Below are 17,431 nucleotides of genomic sequence, written 5' to 3'. Positions count from 1 at the left end.
TTTCCCCATATCCACAGAGCCAGTTATCTCATCATAGAAGGCAATCAGGTTGGTCAGGTATGACTTGCCCTTGGTGAATCCATGTTTACTGTTCCTGATCACCTTCCTCTCCTCCAAGTGCTTCAAAAAAAAACCTTGAGGACCTGCTCCATGATTTTGCCAGGGACTGAAGTGAGGCTGTAGTTCCCCGGGTTCTCTTTCTTTCCTTTTTAAAATATGGGCACTATATTTGCCTTTTTCCAATCATCTGGGACCTCCCCCAATTGCCATGAATTTTCAAAGATAATGGCCAGTGGCTCTGCAATCACATCAGCCAACTCCCTCAGCACCCTCGGATGCGTTAGATCTGGACCCATAGACGTGTGCATGTCATGCTTTCCTGAATAGTCCTTAACCTGTTCTTTCACTACTGAGGGCTGCTCACCTCCTTCCCATACTGTGTTGCCCAGTGCAGCAGTCTGGGAGCTGACCTTGTCTGTGAAGACTGAGGCAAAAAAAGCATTGAGTACTTCAGCTTTTCCCACATCTTCTGTCACTATGTTGTCTCCCTCATTCAGTAAGGGTCTCACACTTTCCCTGACCTTCTTCTTATTGCTAACATACCTGTAGAAACCCTTCTTGTTACCCTTCACATCCCTTGCTAGCTGCAACTCCAATTGTGCCTTGGCCTTCCTGATTACACCCCTGCATGCTCTAGCAATATTTTTATATTCCTCCCTTCTCTTGTGTGTTGTCGTGTTCCCAATTACAAAGGGCTAAAGAACATGAATGTTTCAGTCACTCTAGATGCCTTTTATTTCAGATTAAGGGGAGCATACAGATTTATTTTTAATGGAAAATGAGAACAAATCTACATCCTATACTCAGGAATAAACAAAACTGAAAAAATCCTACTAGCTCTTAAGCAATTTTCCTGTGAGATAAATCCAGTAATATATTAGCAGATGGACTGTGAATACAACAGGGAAAGAAAGGGTCACAGGGAAACAAAAATCCAAGGGATGGTATATGATCCTTTGTAGATTAAGGAAGTGAAGTTTTTGAAACCCTTAGACCCTGAATCTCTCATTATATTAATTTGAAACCAGCCTAGCACTGTAATAAAGTGGTAGAAGTGGAAGTAAATGAACAAGGATTCAACATGGGAAAATCCTGTATATCCCAAGATGTCGGCATAAGATGTTTAAAGATGATTAGTGTCAAGTCCAATGTATGGAGGGCAGGGCCACCCAGAGGATTCAGGGGGCCTGGGGCAAAGTGGGGGAGCGGACATAAAAAAAAAGGCACCACCCGCTGCGATGCTTGTACTCACCGGGCGGCGCTCCGAGTCTGCGGCGGCGGTGGCGGATCCTTCACTTGCTCCGTGTCTTCGGCAGCACTGAAGGACCCGCCATCGAAATGCCGCCAAAGACCCGGAGCGACTGAAGGGCCCGCCGCTGAAGTGCCGCCGAAGACCCGGACCGCTGCCGGGTGAGTAGCCAGGGAAGGGATTCTCGGCCAGGACTCACGGGGCCCCTGCAGGGCCCGGGACCTGGGGCAAATTGCCCCACTGGGAGGCCCTGATGGAGGGCAACAAGTTGGTATGACATGTCCACAATTACAGCAGGAGCTAAGAGAAAAATCCGTGAGTATCTGAGAGTGGACGAGACATGTTCTGGAATGCCCACTGCAGGATCCCATCAAAGGAGCTCTGGAAGACAAAACAAAGACAACAAAGGGGTAGTATGTATTCAGGGCATCTCAGGAAAGCAAAGGAAGGGCTTCATGAGGGCAGTAAGAAGATTTTCTCCAAGTGAGAGAGGAAGATTAGGAGAACTGGTTCATCTGGCTATATGAGGCACTTGCATGTGCATGCCTTTGCTCTCTGTCCCCACTTTAATGGGCACCAATTTCAAACACAGTATACAAAAATAAACCTGCTTTACGCATTATCAGCCTTGTAAATGGGCCTGTTCAGTCTCTGATCCTGCCTCAGCCTGTACGCTGGCTCCCCAGGAGCCCTAACCTACACCTTTTGCCAGCAGGGGTTTCTGATGGCGCAGCAAGGCTTACAGGGAATACTCATTGACACAGGATTGCCCATTCAGTACAGTCATACCTGGACTGCTGAAGGTGTTGCAATATTTCTGCACTTGGACCCAGCTGCCTTTAGGCCTGGATTGGGTAGGGAGCCTTTGCAAACAGAGGTGAGTGGAGTGCCTGTGAATTCCAGGACCTGTAGGAACTGCTCTATTCAGATTGTGGACTATTTTCTTGCATAAAATAAAATTGGAGAGATGAGAAGATGAAATGGTTTATTACCTCACCCAGGAGAGAGTCCAACTCCTCTTTATTCAGGATCGGGTCATTCCCAGCAGATTCTTCCACTGCCTGGAATCCAGAACATGGCCAGACTGCTCAGTTTCCCAACATGAAGGTGAAATGTTAAACACAATGGGTCTGAGTCTCTACCCAGTTACACTGGTTTATGATGGAGTAATACCATTGTCATCAATGTAGTTATACCAACATAAGCCTTCTGTAACCAAGAGGAGAATCAATTCCAGTCAAGCTCATCTGTTACTGAGAATTAAAGACACTTGTTGCTCCCAGGGCCGGCTCTGGCTTTCTGGCCGCCCCAAGCAAAAAAACAAAAAAAAACCCGCAGCGGCCAGAACAGCAAAGCCAAAAAAAAAAAACCTGTGGCGCGGCCAGAGCCAGGGTGCAGGGAGACTCCCTGCCCTTCAGATGTGCCCTGGCTAGCGGGGGCAGGGGGAGGGGGAGGGGGAGGGGGAGGGAGCGGGGGGAGAGAGAGAAGAGGGGCGGCCAGGGCTTCAGCGGGGCCCTGCCACGCGGCCCCTCCCACTGTGCCCCCTACCGGGAGGGCTCCGCACCGCTCCGGTCAGCTGGGAGGGAAGGATGCGGGCTACCCTGCCAGGCTTGCTGCAGGGCACTCCCGTCCTCCACGCCGCTGCCCCCTACAGGGAGGCCGGAGCGGAACAACAACAACAACAACAAAAAGCAGCCGTGCTGCCCTAGGATTGGGCGGAATGCCGCCTCCTACAAGCTGCCGCCCCAAGCACCAGCTTGCTCGGCTGGTGCCTGGAGCCGGCCCTGGTTGCTCCATGCAGTTTGTTTAGAAGATAGTGAGGCAATTGGGAACAAAGTGGTGCTAAACTCACAAGAACCTAAGCCAGAGTAGGGATGTTACACAGATGATTATGGCAGGCATGGCCAAACTGTGGCTTGTGAACCACCTGTGGCTCTTTTACAGGTAAAATGTGGCTTGCAGAGCCCCTTCCCCCATTTTCTGCCTACCAGACTGGGCGGGGGGAGGGGGAGAGCTCAGGGTTTCTGCCCTGTGGTGGTGTAGTGAGACCAGTGGTTTCTGTTCTGCAGAGAAGGAGGTCTAAGGGCTTTAGCCCTGTTGGGGGGAGATCAGGGCAGAATCCCTACTCTCCAGCAGGCGCTGCCCTGTGGGCCAGGTTATGTGTCTTGTGGCTCTCTGAAGATTATTGGAGGATCAGTAAATGTGGCCACTCCTGGTTATGCTTTCATTACTTGGATTAGCATGGTGGTCCCTTCTGGTCCTGAATGACTGAGGTTCTTGGAGTGAATATTGGCAAGGTGACTGGCTATGTCTTCTCTGCAATCATTAGAGTGGTAAGTAAGTGTGGCAGTGTCTATGAAGTGATATACTGCGATATGTGCTTCTCTGGTAACATTCTCAAAAGGGCTTCTAAAAATTTGACCTCCAGTCTATACCAGGCTGTACAGGGGATTCCCTTAACCAGATGGACTTGGAACTGTGTACTAAGTTCAGGGGAACTGTGAATCTTGTTACTCTTATAATAAGCATGTTATACTCTAGCCCTAGGCATGTGTATGGTGCTTTACAGAAGACGTGGATCAGCTAGAAAGGTTGGCCTTGTGGTTAAAGCACAGGATCTGGATTCTGTTCCCCCACAGATCCAGGTAGAGCACAACATGTCTCTGCCTCCATTTCATCATCTGTAAAAGAAGCTGGAGCTTTCCTACCTCACAGGGGGACAGCTCAGTTGTTTGAGCATTGGCCTGCTAAAGCCAGGGTTGTGAGTTCAGTCCTTGAGGGGGCCACTTAGGGATCTGGGGCAAAATCAGTACTTGGTCCTGCTAGTGAAGGCAGGGGGCTGGACTCGATGACCTTTCAGGGTTCCTTACAGCTCTATGAGATAGGTATATGTCCATATAAGTATACCTGTATTTGTAAAGTGCTTTGAGAGTCTTTGATGGCAGATGATACAAGAGGGCTAAGCATCTGCTGGAAGAGGTTGCTCCCACTGAAACGCACTTTGCTAAGTAGCCCTAAAAAAGTCATCTAGGACTTCTGCATGCACTGCGGAAAAGGCTCTGACTGTACTGACCTTTACTGCTCTTAGTGCAGGGTTATTTGAGGTCACTGTTCCCTCCAGGCCACTGGTTCCAGAGCTGCCAGAGCAGGACTTGCATAGCCAGGTTTCACTGGAACAGAAGATAAAGATTATGGATCCTAGTCAAAGCATCACCCTGCAGACTGGAAAAATTAAGGAGAGTCTTTGTATATGTTGCTATTTTGGATCAGAAAAGATAAGTGAGGCAGAGTACTATGAAGGATTTAAGACAGTATAGAGAATTTCAGTGCCATCTTTGACAGCAAGCCAGTAGCCTTCAGCTTCTAAAGACTGGCCAGACCCCTTAGTGGAATATAGTGCATGTGCATGGGGGCTGGAACATAGAGCATGAGTGCAAAATACCAGAGTCATGGGGAGCTACCAGAGATTTGAGAGAATCAAATGTACTTTTGATCTTAAGAAACTGGAGAACAGCAGTGTCCAGCAAGTGTAACTTTTCCCTTGTAAAATAATAGACAAAATACCTGTATCTGGATTAAATCAGGTACAGCCGGGTGGGAGATGGCAATGCCTTTGCACTTGTGCACCTCACCTGAGCCGCTCTGCTTGGGCAGGGAAGTGGCAATGGGCGTGGAAGGCCTTGAAGCACTGGGCACAGTAGGTCATGTCTCCTCCTCCCTTGCAGACTCCACATCTCTCACCAACTGTCAGTTTCTGTGGAAAGGAAAGGCGGAGAATTTGGATTTTATTCTCAGCCCCACTGTGGCATTCTATACCTTGGGGGAGCATCCTGTAACCCCCATATTTCTCATTTTTATATAATTGTGATCTTACATATAAAGCATGCCTTGTAAGGTATCAGGTTATGATCTGCTGAGAGTCATTTCTCTATCTATATATGTATATCATTAATACATATGAAATTATGAGATTGTGTAGTACGGTTGTCACTAAAACATGCTGTAAATTGGGGAATCAGCCAGACATTAGCTCCCCAGAGGCAACAGCAAGAAAAGTAATCAACACCCGGGCGGGGTTTCAAACAACCCATCAACAACCTTTGTCCAGCAAGGGAACTACAATTCAATGACTCACCTGCATGAGGCCACACTTGGGGAATTGCTCAACCTTGCCGGGAGACTCAGCAATGCCCCCAGACATGCCTGTACTTGTGTTTTCCAAGCACACGGACTGAGGGTATAAAACAGGCAGAGTGGACACATACTGGGCCCTTCTCCTGCCCCCACCCATTCTGCAAGCAACTAAGATACTGAGAAGACAAGACTCCAACAGAGGAGATTGGCTCAGATTTCAAGGGTGAAATCTGTATATTAAGGACTGCAATATCCAATGGGTGAGAAAAACTGCTTGATCTAGTTGTTGCCCAATCTAATAGGGTTGAGAGTTTAGACTGCATGCTTATATTTTTTTTCTTTTGGTAACTAACTCTGACTTTTTGCCTATCACTTAAAATCTATCTTTTATAGTCAATACATTTGTTTTACTGTTTATCTTTACCAGTGAATTTGTATGAAGTGTGTGGCAAATCTGCTCAGGTTTGACAAAGGCTGGTGTATATCCACTTTCCATTGTTGAAGTGGTGAACCAATTAATAAATTGCATTGCCCATCTTGAGCAGTGCAAGACAGTATATTCCTGAGGTACAGTGCTGGGAGCTGGGGGGATTTGCCTCTGGTGCCTTTCTCTGTGTAATTCATGAGTAGGGTGACCAGATGACAGGAAGAAAATATTGGGACACAAGGGCGGGGTGTCACCGGCGAAGCAAAAAAAAAAAAAAAAGCCGAGTGCTACTCGTGTAATGACACAAACAGTTCCCTCTCCCAATTCCCTAGTGTGGCCCAGTGCTGCCGGCAGTCAGAGGAGGCGGGGAGAAAGCCGAGAACAGCCGAGTGCTGCCGGCAGTCAGAGGCGATTATGCACCCTCCCTTAGCTATGCATACGTCCAGCGTCTAGGTATTTACACCATGCTTATCACCATAATGACAGAGCAGAGAAGTAACAACCACTGTAACTTTTCCTTTCACTCTGCATTCTGACATGCAAGTCTAGCTGGGTCCAGACTGGTAGCAATGTGTGGATCAGTTTACAGTGGGGGAGCCTCTGGTTTTCAGGAGAGGGAAAAAAACAACAACCGAGAACAGCCGAGTGCTACTGGCAGTCAGAGGAGAGGGGGGAAAAAAAAGCCAAGAACAGCTGAGTGCTGCTGGCGGAGGGAAAAAAAGGCAGAGTGCAGCGTCCCGACCGAAGATCGATCAGGACACGGGACAAACGCCTAAATATCGGGACAGTCCCGATTTTATTGGGACATCTGGTCACCCTATTCATGAGTGACTCTGGGAGCATTCATGCAATCTAGCTGGGTGGGGGCTCCACATGCTTTTGTGCTGAGTGATAACAGCACCCGGAGGGGTTTGCTGCTGGTCACTAGCAAAGCATTGTGAGAGACAGCCCAGGCAGGAGAGCATTAAGGGGGCACAGCGATCCCACAGTCCCAGGCTGCACACTGTGGGGGATCCCATCACACTCACATTCTGGATCAGTCATGGGGCCTGCTGAGTCTTGGGTATATGTGCTCTGACTATCCCTCCCAGCCCACCTCCTTTTTAGGTGCAGTGCCTCCTCTGCCACTGGCCCCTTCTCCTCTCCCTGCCCTCTCTCCCCCACTTTGCAGCAGGCATGGTGCATGCTCTGCTTTACAGGACACATGCACTGACCCCACACCTGCTGCTCTGAGCACTGGGGTAGCAACTCCATGGAGTATTTTGGGGTACATTTGTAGTGCTGGGGCTAAGCTGAATATGCCTTATAGCCAACTCAGATATGCTTAACATATTCTCTGAATCTGAACACTGTGCACACCATGGTTTTAAAGGCCCTGTAGAGTAAGGTGGTTGAAAATCACATGGAAAGCAGAGCCACAAACTAGCTGTCTCTCCAGGCCCAGACTTGACAGCAGCTGGAGGGTTGAGGCTGGCATTACCACTGGCATTGGTGAGCGGGAAGGCGCAGGGGGCAGAGGTTGTTTGAAGGTGAATGAGGCATCGGAGCCTGGCGTGGGTTCTTTGATAAGAATCCTCTCTCTGTCTCCAGCTGCCCTCTGTCCATACAGACCCTTCTAGGCACAAACAGAAGTGTCGTTAGATAGTCCCTCCAGAGGAGGCACCTCAGGCCCCTGCAGGTGGATCTGCTGAGGACAGTTCTGTATAGAGGCACTTCAGTCTCCTGGATGGCCGTACTGGGTTAGACCAATGGTCCCTCTAGCCCAGTATGCCCGTACCAGAGCTTCAGGGCGAGTGCACAGAACAGGGTATTTGGAGTGATCCACCTCATCTTCTTCTCCTGGCTTCTGGTAATCAGAGGTTTTGGGTTGTCCCAAGCATGGGGTTGGGTCCCTGACCATCTTGGCTAATAGCTTATCCTCCATGAACTTATCTAATTATTTTTTGATCCCAGTTATGCTTTTGGCCTTCACAACATCCCCTGGCTATGAAGTCCACAGGTTAATTGTGCATTATATGAAAAAGTACTTCCTCTTGTTTGTATTAAATCTATTAAGCCTATTAATTTCCTCGGGTGTTCCCTGGTTTTTGTATTTTGGGAAAGGGTAAATAGAACTTTTCTATTCATTGTTTCCACACCATTCATGATTTTATAGACCTCTGTCATCCCCCCTTAACCATCTCTTTTCTAAATGGAACAGTCCTAATCTTTAGTCTCTCCTTGTATGGAAGCCTTTCCATTCCCTTGATCACCTTTGTGCCCTTCTCTGAACCTTTTCTAGTTGCACTATAACCTTTCTGAGATGGGGAAACCAGAACTGGAAACAGTAATGTGGCATAACATGGATTTATATAATGGCACTGTGGCATTTTCTATCCTTTCCTGGTATTTCCTAGCACTCTGTTCACCTTTTTGACTGTTGCTGCACATTGAGCTGAAGTTTTTAGAGAACTATGAACAATGACTTTAAGATCTTGCTTGAATAATAACAGCTAATTTAGAGCCCATCATTTTATGTGCAGTTGGGATTATTTTTTTTTCCAATGTGCATTACTTTGCATTTATCAATGTTGAATTTCATCTGCCATTTTGTTGCCCAGTCACCAGTTTTGTGTAATACATTTGTAACTTTTTGCAGGCAGCTTTGGATTTAACTATCTTGAATAATTTTGTATCACCTGCAAACTTTGCCAGCTCACTGCTCATCCCTTTTTCCAGATCATTAATGAATATGTTGAACAGCACACGTCCCAGGACAGATCATAGGGGATCCCGCTCTTTACCTCTCTCCATTTGTGAAAACTGATAATTTATTCCTATCCTTTGCTTCCTATCTTTTAATCACTTACTGACCCAAAAGAGGACCTTCTCTCTTATCCCATGACCACTTAGCATCCTTAAGAGCTCTTGGTGAGGGACCTTGTCAAAGGCTTTCTGAAAATCCCAAGTACACTGTGTTGACTGGATCACCCTCCTCCATGTGCTTGTTGACACCCTCAAAGAATTCGTCCCTACTGAGGGAAGCAAACTTCAACCATCCCAACAGACTGGGCAAAAACTCTGAGCAAAATCTTGCCCACCCTTTCGTGTTTAGGTACAAGGGGCAGAGGAGGGTGGCCATAGGGGGGTTCACATGTCACATTACACACAAGGCAGGGTAATCCCAACAGCACCTGGAACATAATCCTCTCATTTTGCCCAATTTCTATCTAGGGCACAAGAGAAGAGCAGTGTGGGGATATCGATAGAGGAGTGGTTGGACGTGGCTAAGTTTGGTGAAGCAAGGCTCCTAGCTATACCTGTGTCTCGGATGGTGGCTCTCTGGCCCTCTTCTCTTCTATGTGCTGGTCCTGCTTCACTTTCCCAGCTGAGCAAGAGATGCACCTCCATGTCCCGCTGTCCAAAGTCACATGGTAAAGAAATAAGTAAGCAAATGTTTAGGGGGAACAAAAGAAACGAGAAAGCAAAGCCAACCTGCATTTACCGCAATGGTGCTTTCTTATAGATACAAGGGATTTTTTCTGGCAACTCAACTGATTGGTCACAGTTGTGTAAAGCAACAGTACTGGCTAGTGGTTAGTTCTGTAAACAGCAATGAATTAAAATGAAGCTATGCAGATTTACACCCACTAAGGACCTGGCCCTGCATGTAGGCCCTACAAGTACCCAAGGTCTCTGCCTCTGTAGGAATCATAGAATATCAGGGTTGGAAGGGACCTCAGGAGGTCATCTAGTCCAACCCCCTGCTCAAAACAGGACCAATCCCCAACTAAATCCTATATTTAGGGAAGAGGGAAGCCTTCCTATATTTAGGACAATAAGTTTTGGTTTTTATTTTAAATCTGGTTAAGAAAATCAGGCAAAATAATGCAAAATTATTTCAGCATTTTTTTAGCCCAACACTGAGCACTTTGAAAATCCTGCATCTTCCCCCCACCCCTGGACCAGAGTGAGCTGATGGGGTGATAGAGCAGTAAATACTCGCTGTGGGGAGTGTGCCTGGGAATGCTTGTTATTACCTTGGAATTTCTGTCAGTGGGGGCACAAGGCAGGCCAGATGGAAAGCTTTGGGGCAGCCGTCACAGCAGATCAGCTCCCCACCATCCCTGCACACTGCACATTCATCATCGTTCTTCTGACCCAGGGAGGCAAATAGCGCACGATGTAACAGAAAGCAAAAGTACAGAAACTCAAAGCCAACTTCTCTCTCACTCCAACTATGGTGATCTGTTACACTAGTGCAGTGCAATCCAGTATACTGCAGGACAAACTGGATTTGGTCTGTTATAAAGGGTCATGTTCCAGCATAGGTGACCAATTGGTGAATCCTTGCTATCAGATGTCACAAAACTAATAGCTAGAGCAAAACATTAGTATCCTGGACTTCAGAAAATACCTCTCTCTTCTCACTACAGGATGACTAAACAGAATACAGAGCTGAGCAGCCAAGGGAGGTGAATGCTCAGGGGACAGCATGTGTTACAGCTGGCTGGCAGATGTAGTATTATAACACAAGCCTGCTTAACTTCTGTGGCCAGATACTGTCTATTGTATTTCGGAGACATTACACCTGGCAGGTGCTTCCTTGCTGGGGATCTGGCAAGGAATTAAAGCAGTGAACGCTTCATCCTTAATTCCAAGCTCCAGAATCCCACAAATTCAACAGACACTTGTCTCCATGGGTTATATACAACATGTTTGACAGCCTGCAGGGAAGCTCTGAACCTCTGAAAACCTTTGCCCATTTTACGCTTTCAACATGTAGGTCTAGTGCCCACACACAGACTGTCAGTTAAGCAGGGAGCTCTTGGGCTGGGCAGTGGATGGAAATGGCGGCTGTTTCACTTTGGAATCTTCTGGGGAATTCCAGTTTTCCCAGGGCAGGAGGCTTTTCACTAGCAAATGTTTGTCCTGACCAAGCCCTTGTGTCTCCCCCTCTCTGGTAGCAAGACTACCACACTGAGGAAACCAGAGACTTCCAGGAGTCATGTACTAATTCCATGCAGCACCGTGAGGCCCAACAGGAGAATCTCACTCTCACGGAGACAAGGTGGTGCAGCAAAGAGGCACACTGCTATCCACCACGAGAGAATCAGTGAAAACGAGATGTTGGCCCTGCATAACATTTGGAAAATTCGCCCTGGAGGAGGAAGGAGTGACACTGGACAGAAACAGTTTGCCTGCTCCTGGCAGAGGGGAAGAGAAGCTCAGCTCCTCAATAGGGTTTTTACCTGGTGGAGGGGTTGATCCACGGTGTGAACAGGGGTGACATGGAGGCTGCTCTGTGAGTTTATTTTCAGCTCCCCATTCTGCAGAGTGAGATGGACAGGGGGTGAGGCAGGAAATGCTGCTGTGATCAGACTAGCTGTATAAATGCACATCCCATAGATGCATGTCCTATCTCAGATGGATGCTAGGTCTAGACTCTAGAGCATCCTGTGTTCTCCGGCAATGGAGTCGGACTTGTGCCAACTGGCTGGAGAAGCTGTTGTGCTGCAGGAAGAACACTGCTCTGACAGCACTTTAGGCCAAGCTGGTTCAGAGAGTAGGGAAAGGTTAGAAAACCACTCAGACCTTTCACATTCAGCACGAGGTCTGCCCAACCTGCCCAGGGCCAAGCCAAGCACAAACCTGCTCAATAGTTTATGAAGAAAAAGGACAAGGCTGAGCTAAGCTGTATGGGTGGAACCAGTACAACGTGTGAAACCCCTTACTGCAAAGAGGACTCAAACAGAACAAAGATGTAAAAACAACTCATGTTTGCTGAAAGCATACATATTGGGGCCCTTGAAATCCCTTGACTCGTACACTGGGCTTCAGGCTTCGGCTTTTGTTCTTTCCCCCAGGTTCCTCAAACTTGCTTGGTGCATAAAACTCGCCTCCAACTTTGACACATTTCTTGGAGCCCCCTGGAAGAGAGGACACTCTGGCTTATGTAAGCTGTGTGCTGGGAACACATGCACATGCTGCTCGAACGATGCTCAGGTGCAGGGGAAGGTTTAATTGTTAACGTGGTAAGGATGCTGGAGTTCAAGCAGAACAGGTGTAAAAGCATTACATTTTAGAAATGTTTGAAAACCATCTTCTCTGTTTCCCTCCCAGGGCCCAGTTCAGGAGTCAGCACTTCCTCTGAAGCAGCTGATGATACCACGGACCCCAGAAAATGTGGCAGGCAGGAGTTCAGGTCCCTGTTTAGCTGCTAGCGATGGGATGCACTCTTATCAGGGAACTTTATCCTGAGCCCAACGCTTAGCAGGTAAATGAAGGATCTGACCTGCATGGGCTTTGTCAAGAATCATCCACACGATATGCTGACGTTTCAAGGGCCAAATCCCAGTGATAGGGCAGAGAGCACAGCAGGGGCAGTGGCTGGTAGCCGTGCACCCTGCCATGTGCAGCCTGTTAGTGAGAATCATGGGGCAGAACACCACCTGTCCAGCTGGCCCAGCAAGGTGTAGTGCTGGGTCCTGCTGCCACTTGCTACTTCACATTGCTGCAAAAATAACTCTTGTGCACCATGGCAGGATGCTACGTACATGCCCACATCACAACAACTACTGCTCACAACTCCATCCTCCTTACACAGGCAGGGGGTAGCCAGAAGGCTGTGTTTGTTTATATTCTGCCAGTGACTTTTAAAAAATTAAAGACCATCTATGATAGGAGGAGGGGGTCTCCCAGTCCAGGGTTACAGTACCGCTACACTTTCCACCTGAAGTGGGACTCCCTTGTGGGTTTCCCCATCCCCCAATATCCCAGCTCTTCCCCAAATGCTAACCCTATCTGTGTCTCTGTTCTTCTTCCCACAGCCATCCACACTTTCCACCAGTGTATGCTATTTACAGAGCCCTCTGGCTGGTCTGATCTGCTAATCCCCCCCACGCCCACCCCGCCGGCTTCACCATCCACCCTACTAGCCCTTCTGCCAGCATGCATTGAAATCTTGCCCTACCTATAATTGCCTGGGTGGCTTCTAGCTTCAAGAAGGAGGGTCCTTTCACACTGATTAACCTGAACTAAATCTGTCCCCTGGAACCAGGCTGTCCTTAGGAAGGGGGGAAACCTGGAATGGAGTTGGCCCACATTGTTGTCATGAGAACTGTTCTTTAACTCCCTAGATACTCAGCTGTGTCTCTCATTATAGTCACTACTAGCCCCAAGTTCATGATTTCTTGGCCCAAGAACATTGGCATATCTACCTGACTCAAACACCTGTTTGATGAGAATTCCTTCTACAGCCCCGCAGCTCACTGGTAGTTCACTGGATGACACAGTAACAGCCCTCTGGACTGAGGCAGCCATACTCTGAATGCCTATGGTTTTAAAAACAGTCATTATCAATGAAACATGAGGCCTTTGTACATATATTCTCCCAAGGGACGGGGGAGGGCTATGGTTTGAAGTACACCGCTACCTCGATATAACATGACCCGATATAAAATGAATTCAGATATAACGCAGTAAAGCAGTGCTCGGGAGGGGGCGGGGGGCTGCGCATTCCGGTGGATCAAAGCAAGTTCAATGTAACACGGTTTCACCTATAACGCGGTAAGATTTTTTGGCTCCCGAGGACAGCGTTATATCGAGGTAGAGGTGTATGTTAAAAACTGGCATTAAATACAACTTGATGACCCCAATCGTGATGATTGCATCTCCCTGCAAGACCCATCCCAAATCTCCACTAGATCACAAGCCCCTGGCTGGCCACTTGATCTGGTCCGATGTCTGGCTGAGCAGTAGAATGCAGACCTCTCTTCCCCACCTGCTGAGATCAGCATCTGAGGAGGTTTAAATAGGGATTCGATTTCAAATGAAAGGAGATTGGTGGGCTCAATCTAGTCCCTAGTAAATCATTGGTCATATCACACATTACAGGGCATGACTGAAAGTCTCTGCACACCAGCCAAGCCCAGCTCTGGAGCAAGGTGTGCCCAAGGTGTGTTGGCAGAGCTGTGTAGGGAAGGTCATGCAGTTGATGGGTTTGCTGTTTTTTTTTAATCCATTGCTACTAGTCCTTTAGCTTCACAAACACTAAGAATCCTCCCTTTGCCCACTGAGGTGCCTGTGTGGTGCTGCACTTGTCTCCTGGTTCTGGGAGCTGCTGTTTCTCTGAGACATTTTACTTAAGCTAATGTTGTGTATGGGAGACGCCAACCCACTAGCACTCACAGGGGCCATTGCTCTGCAGGATAATGGATTCTCTTCCCATGCTGAAGGAGGCCCAGTGACACCCAGCTCAGGAATGGTTTTAGCCTGTTCATTACTGGATGGTGCTAATAACAAAGATTTCTCCAAACAGGGCTGGAGAAATGAGGGGAAACACATCACTCACCATTTCCCAGAGGGAAACGTTGGATCTCCACACCTTCTGGTTTCTTTACAGCTTTTGCCTTTGGCAGGGTCCCTGTGGGGTTATAATATGGGTTAGAGACAAGGGTACACATTGGATGTTATTAGAAAGAGCCCTTAATTCGCCTCCTGGTTAGATAATGGAAACCTTACAAGAAACTGGAACAGTAGGCAGGGATGGTGAATGCTCCAACGTGAGCAGACAGATCTAGCTACTTAGGTGCTTAGATTGCACCCGCTGAGGTGTAAGAGAAACTATTTCAGCAGTAAGAACTCCTTATTGCAAGTGGTTACATTCCTTCTTGCACATGCAGTCATGGTGCACACCTCTGGGCACAATGGGCAGCTTTAGAAACTCAGCTGAAGTCCAAAGACCATAAATAAATGATTGCATCTCCCTGCAATGTATATTATGGATTTATATGAACTTTAAAGAGATTCATAGATTCCAAGGCCGGAGGGGACCATTGTGATCATCCAGACTGACACCCTGTAGAGCACAGGCCAGAGACCTGCCCCCAAATAAATCCTAAAGCTGAGTTTTAGAAAAATATCCAATGTGACTTTTCTTACATTTTCTCCAACTCTTTATTCTTTTTCCTCTTCTTCCATCTACCACTTTTCCTTCCTTTCTCTCTCCATTCTGTTAGGTTCTCTCCTTTCAGTTCTCTTTTCCTCTCCTCTATCTCCATTCTTAAAATTCTCAATCTTCATTCTTTTCTCCTCTCTTCTTCCATCCCTTCTTCCAGTCACTCTGATTCTCCGCCATTCTTTCCATTTCCTTCTTCATTTCTACATTCTCCATCTCATCCTTCCCTACTCCTCCTGCCCCCCCCCCCCCCCCCCCCGATAACTGGCATCTATCTCCCTGCAAGGCCCAGCCAAATCTCTGCCTGATCACAAGCCCCTAGCTGGGAGTTTGATCTGCTCCCTTGCCTGGCTGGGCAGCAGAATGCAGACCTCTCTTCCCCACTCCATTTAGATAGCTGTGGAGAGGATGGGGAGCTACTTGAGGGATAGCTCAGTGGTTTGAGCATTAGCCTGCTAAACCCAGGGTTGTGAGTTCAATCCTTGAGGGGGCCACTTAGGGATCTGGGGCAAAATTGGTACTTGGTCCTGCTAATGAAGGCAGGGGGCTAGATTCAATGACCTTTCAAGGTCCCTTCCAGTTCTAGGAGATGGGATATCTCCATATATTTACAAGAAGCCAGGATAGAAGCTGTTAGACCCAAGTGGGAAGAGCTCCTTGAAAGTCCAAAACAGGACAGCTGCTCTTCGTTGCCTATAGAGCCTGGGGGAATTGTGAGCGTAAGAAAGGCCTGGTGAACTATCTGCTTGATGGGTTTGGGAGGCTGTGCACCAGCACAGCTCAGGATCCAGCATGGGCCAGGCAGCGAAAGAGGCTCTGTACCAGGATTCGAGCTGCATTTCAGCAAGGGCTGAGCTGGCTGGGGAGAGTCCCTTTCCTCTGGTGCTTTCCTTTTCGGCTGCTGTTTGTGCTGCACCAACGTCTTGGGGCTGGGGAGTGGTTTCTTCCCCCGGCGCTGTCTGCTGAGATCCACATCTGGAAAGAATGACAGCAGAGAGATTGGCATCAGGGCGGGGACACTCCAAACTGCCCAGTGCTTTGCTGGGGCTCTAGATTTCTTAAGTTCCCCAGTGATCTGGTGCAGGTTCACCCCTTGGCGCTGATCGTTACTGAGACAATCACTGCTTGCTTCTCCCCTCCCCTCCCACCCTGTTCCCTTTGCACTTCATTCCTGGGCTGATGGCTGCCATTCTGCACCTCTCCTAGGGCTGGAATTGGAGTACGAGAGGCGAAGCTCTTGGTTCCTAAAGAGGAGGGACCCGCATGGAGCAGAGGCCTGCTAGGTAAGGACTCATTCTTTTCACAGTCTGTCTGAGCACCCTCCTACCTTTGGGAAAGCTACTCTGAATAGGCTGGAGCTTGGAGTATCTCTCCAGGTTGTAATCCTTGAAGAGGACCCTCCAGAAGTCCTGGATGGAGGATGAATCCCGGTTCAGTAGCCAGGTCAGCATGGCATGGAAGGCCTTGTGAGAGCCCTCCTGCTCCTTCAAACTCAGCGTTTCCTTCAAGAACAAAAAGAGCAGTGTAATCAAATGTGCAGTTCTCAAGGGCATCCCTCCTGTTCCCATGCCTCCCTCCGCAGCTGTGCTGCACCCATGCTGTGTAATGCAGGCTCTGGGCAAAGAGGGAGCAATGGTTACAGCACCTAGCACCTCCTCCCCCGGTGGTGCCTGGGTGTGCATGAATGGATGCTTTAATCAGCCATTAAAGGAAAGCAAAAAGATCACATGCAATAGGATGCTGGGGTAGGCTGTGTTGTGTTGGGGGGGTGGAGTGAGACCCTAGGATGGACTGAATGAGGCTGAAACCATGTTTGACAAATAGCATAAGATTTGAAATTGTATTGCCTAGAGCTGACGACAAAGTCACATTATCATTGTAGCATAAGAGGTGGGGGGTGGTGAGTCATGAAAACAGCAGAGGAAGGGCAGAAAGAAGCCAAGAGTCCATTGTAAATATAAAAGCAAAGGACTTTAATCAAAGATCCCCTAAAAAGTACATTAAGTTGACTTACAACATTCCATTAACAACCATCATATAAAATAGCCACCGCTTCCTAAAAATTGCTGTTAAGGGCAAATGTGCATCTGACCTGCAATCTGACCAGCACTAAATTCTAATAACTGAGACTGAGCCTCTAGCACCAGAGATCAGTTTTATAATTACTTGGCTCCACCCCTTTTTTTCATCCAACCCGCTCCCCCTTCCTCCTCATGCTGTTCCCCCCTTTTATTTGTGTGTATGTGCTCCCACCATGAAAACACTTTTCACCTTATCTATTCCAGCCAAGAAACCATCCAAAACCAAACAAACCAGAATTACAACACACACTGAGTATTTAACATTCGGCTCCTTGGGGGGAGCTGCCATGCTGACTTCCTTGCAGTATTGTCAGTTCTGGGTTTACAATGGCTCCAATGGCATGGTTTACATGCTCAGAAGGGTCCCCAGCCTGCTCTGCTTGCACTGCACCCCGAGACCCCGCTGGCTCCCCACGGCCACCACTTGCTCCTCTCGGCCTGCCCGCAGGCTGGCTGAGGGCTCCTCTCCGCTCCCTGGCCCCACCCCCTGCTCCTCTCGGCCCCCTGGCTGGACCCCAGTGCACCTCTGACTCTGAGCAGTC

At 48.2% G+C, this 17,431-nt stretch overlaps 1 protein-coding gene and 1 long non-coding RNA gene across 5 annotated transcripts in view; one reads left to right on the top strand and one right to left on the bottom strand.

Annotated features, from left to right (window-relative positions):
* Positions 1-483: 483 nt before the first annotated feature.
* Positions 484-17,431, bottom strand: part of AIRE (autoimmune regulator) — a 19,238-nt gene continuing 2,290 nt past the window's right edge. The window contains exons 2-14 of the mRNA XM_065556251.1: positions 16,136-16,310; positions 15,631-15,783; positions 14,203-14,274; positions 13,070-13,183; positions 11,646-11,779; positions 11,102-11,179; positions 9,890-10,005; positions 9,170-9,266; positions 7,273-7,485; positions 4,942-5,063; positions 4,383-4,479; positions 2,302-2,370; positions 484-1,690 (exon numbers count right to left, since the gene is read on the bottom strand). Coding sequence (XP_065412323.1) covers positions 1,610-1,690; positions 2,302-2,370; positions 4,383-4,479; positions 4,942-5,063; positions 7,273-7,485; positions 9,170-9,266; positions 9,890-10,005; positions 11,102-11,179; positions 11,646-11,779; positions 13,070-13,183; positions 14,203-14,274; positions 15,631-15,783; positions 16,136-16,310 — 1,521 coding nt within the window. The 3' untranslated portion in view covers positions 484-1,609. The remainder of the gene's footprint in view (positions 1,691-2,301; positions 2,371-4,382; positions 4,480-4,941; positions 5,064-7,272; positions 7,486-9,169; positions 9,267-9,889; positions 10,006-11,101; positions 11,180-11,645; positions 11,780-13,069; positions 13,184-14,202; positions 14,275-15,630; positions 15,784-16,135; positions 16,311-17,431) is intronic.
* The window catches only part of LOC135973356 (uncharacterized), a 27,072-nt gene continuing 15,084 nt past the window's right edge, over positions 5,444-17,431 (top strand). For 2 of the 4 annotated variants that reach the window (XR_010590162.1, XR_010590160.1), the window contains exons 1-5: positions 5,444-5,703; positions 9,084-9,283; positions 11,717-11,884; positions 11,973-12,126; positions 16,015-16,091. This is a non-coding gene — a long non-coding RNA (uncharacterized LOC135973356). The remainder of the gene's footprint in view (positions 5,704-9,083; positions 9,284-11,716; positions 11,885-11,972; positions 12,127-16,014; positions 16,092-17,431) is intronic. The other 2 variants (XR_010590161.1, XR_010590163.1) reach the window with 2 other exon arrangements.

The sequence above is a fragment of the Chrysemys picta genome, chromosome 9 (assembly GCF_011386835.1).
Source record: "Chrysemys picta bellii isolate R12L10 chromosome 9, ASM1138683v2, whole genome shotgun sequence".
NCBI classification, from domain to species: domain Eukaryota; kingdom Metazoa; phylum Chordata; order Testudines; family Emydidae; genus Chrysemys; species Chrysemys picta.
Note: the sequence above shows the minus strand (reverse complement) of the source record. Positions and strands in the feature narration are given on the sequence as shown.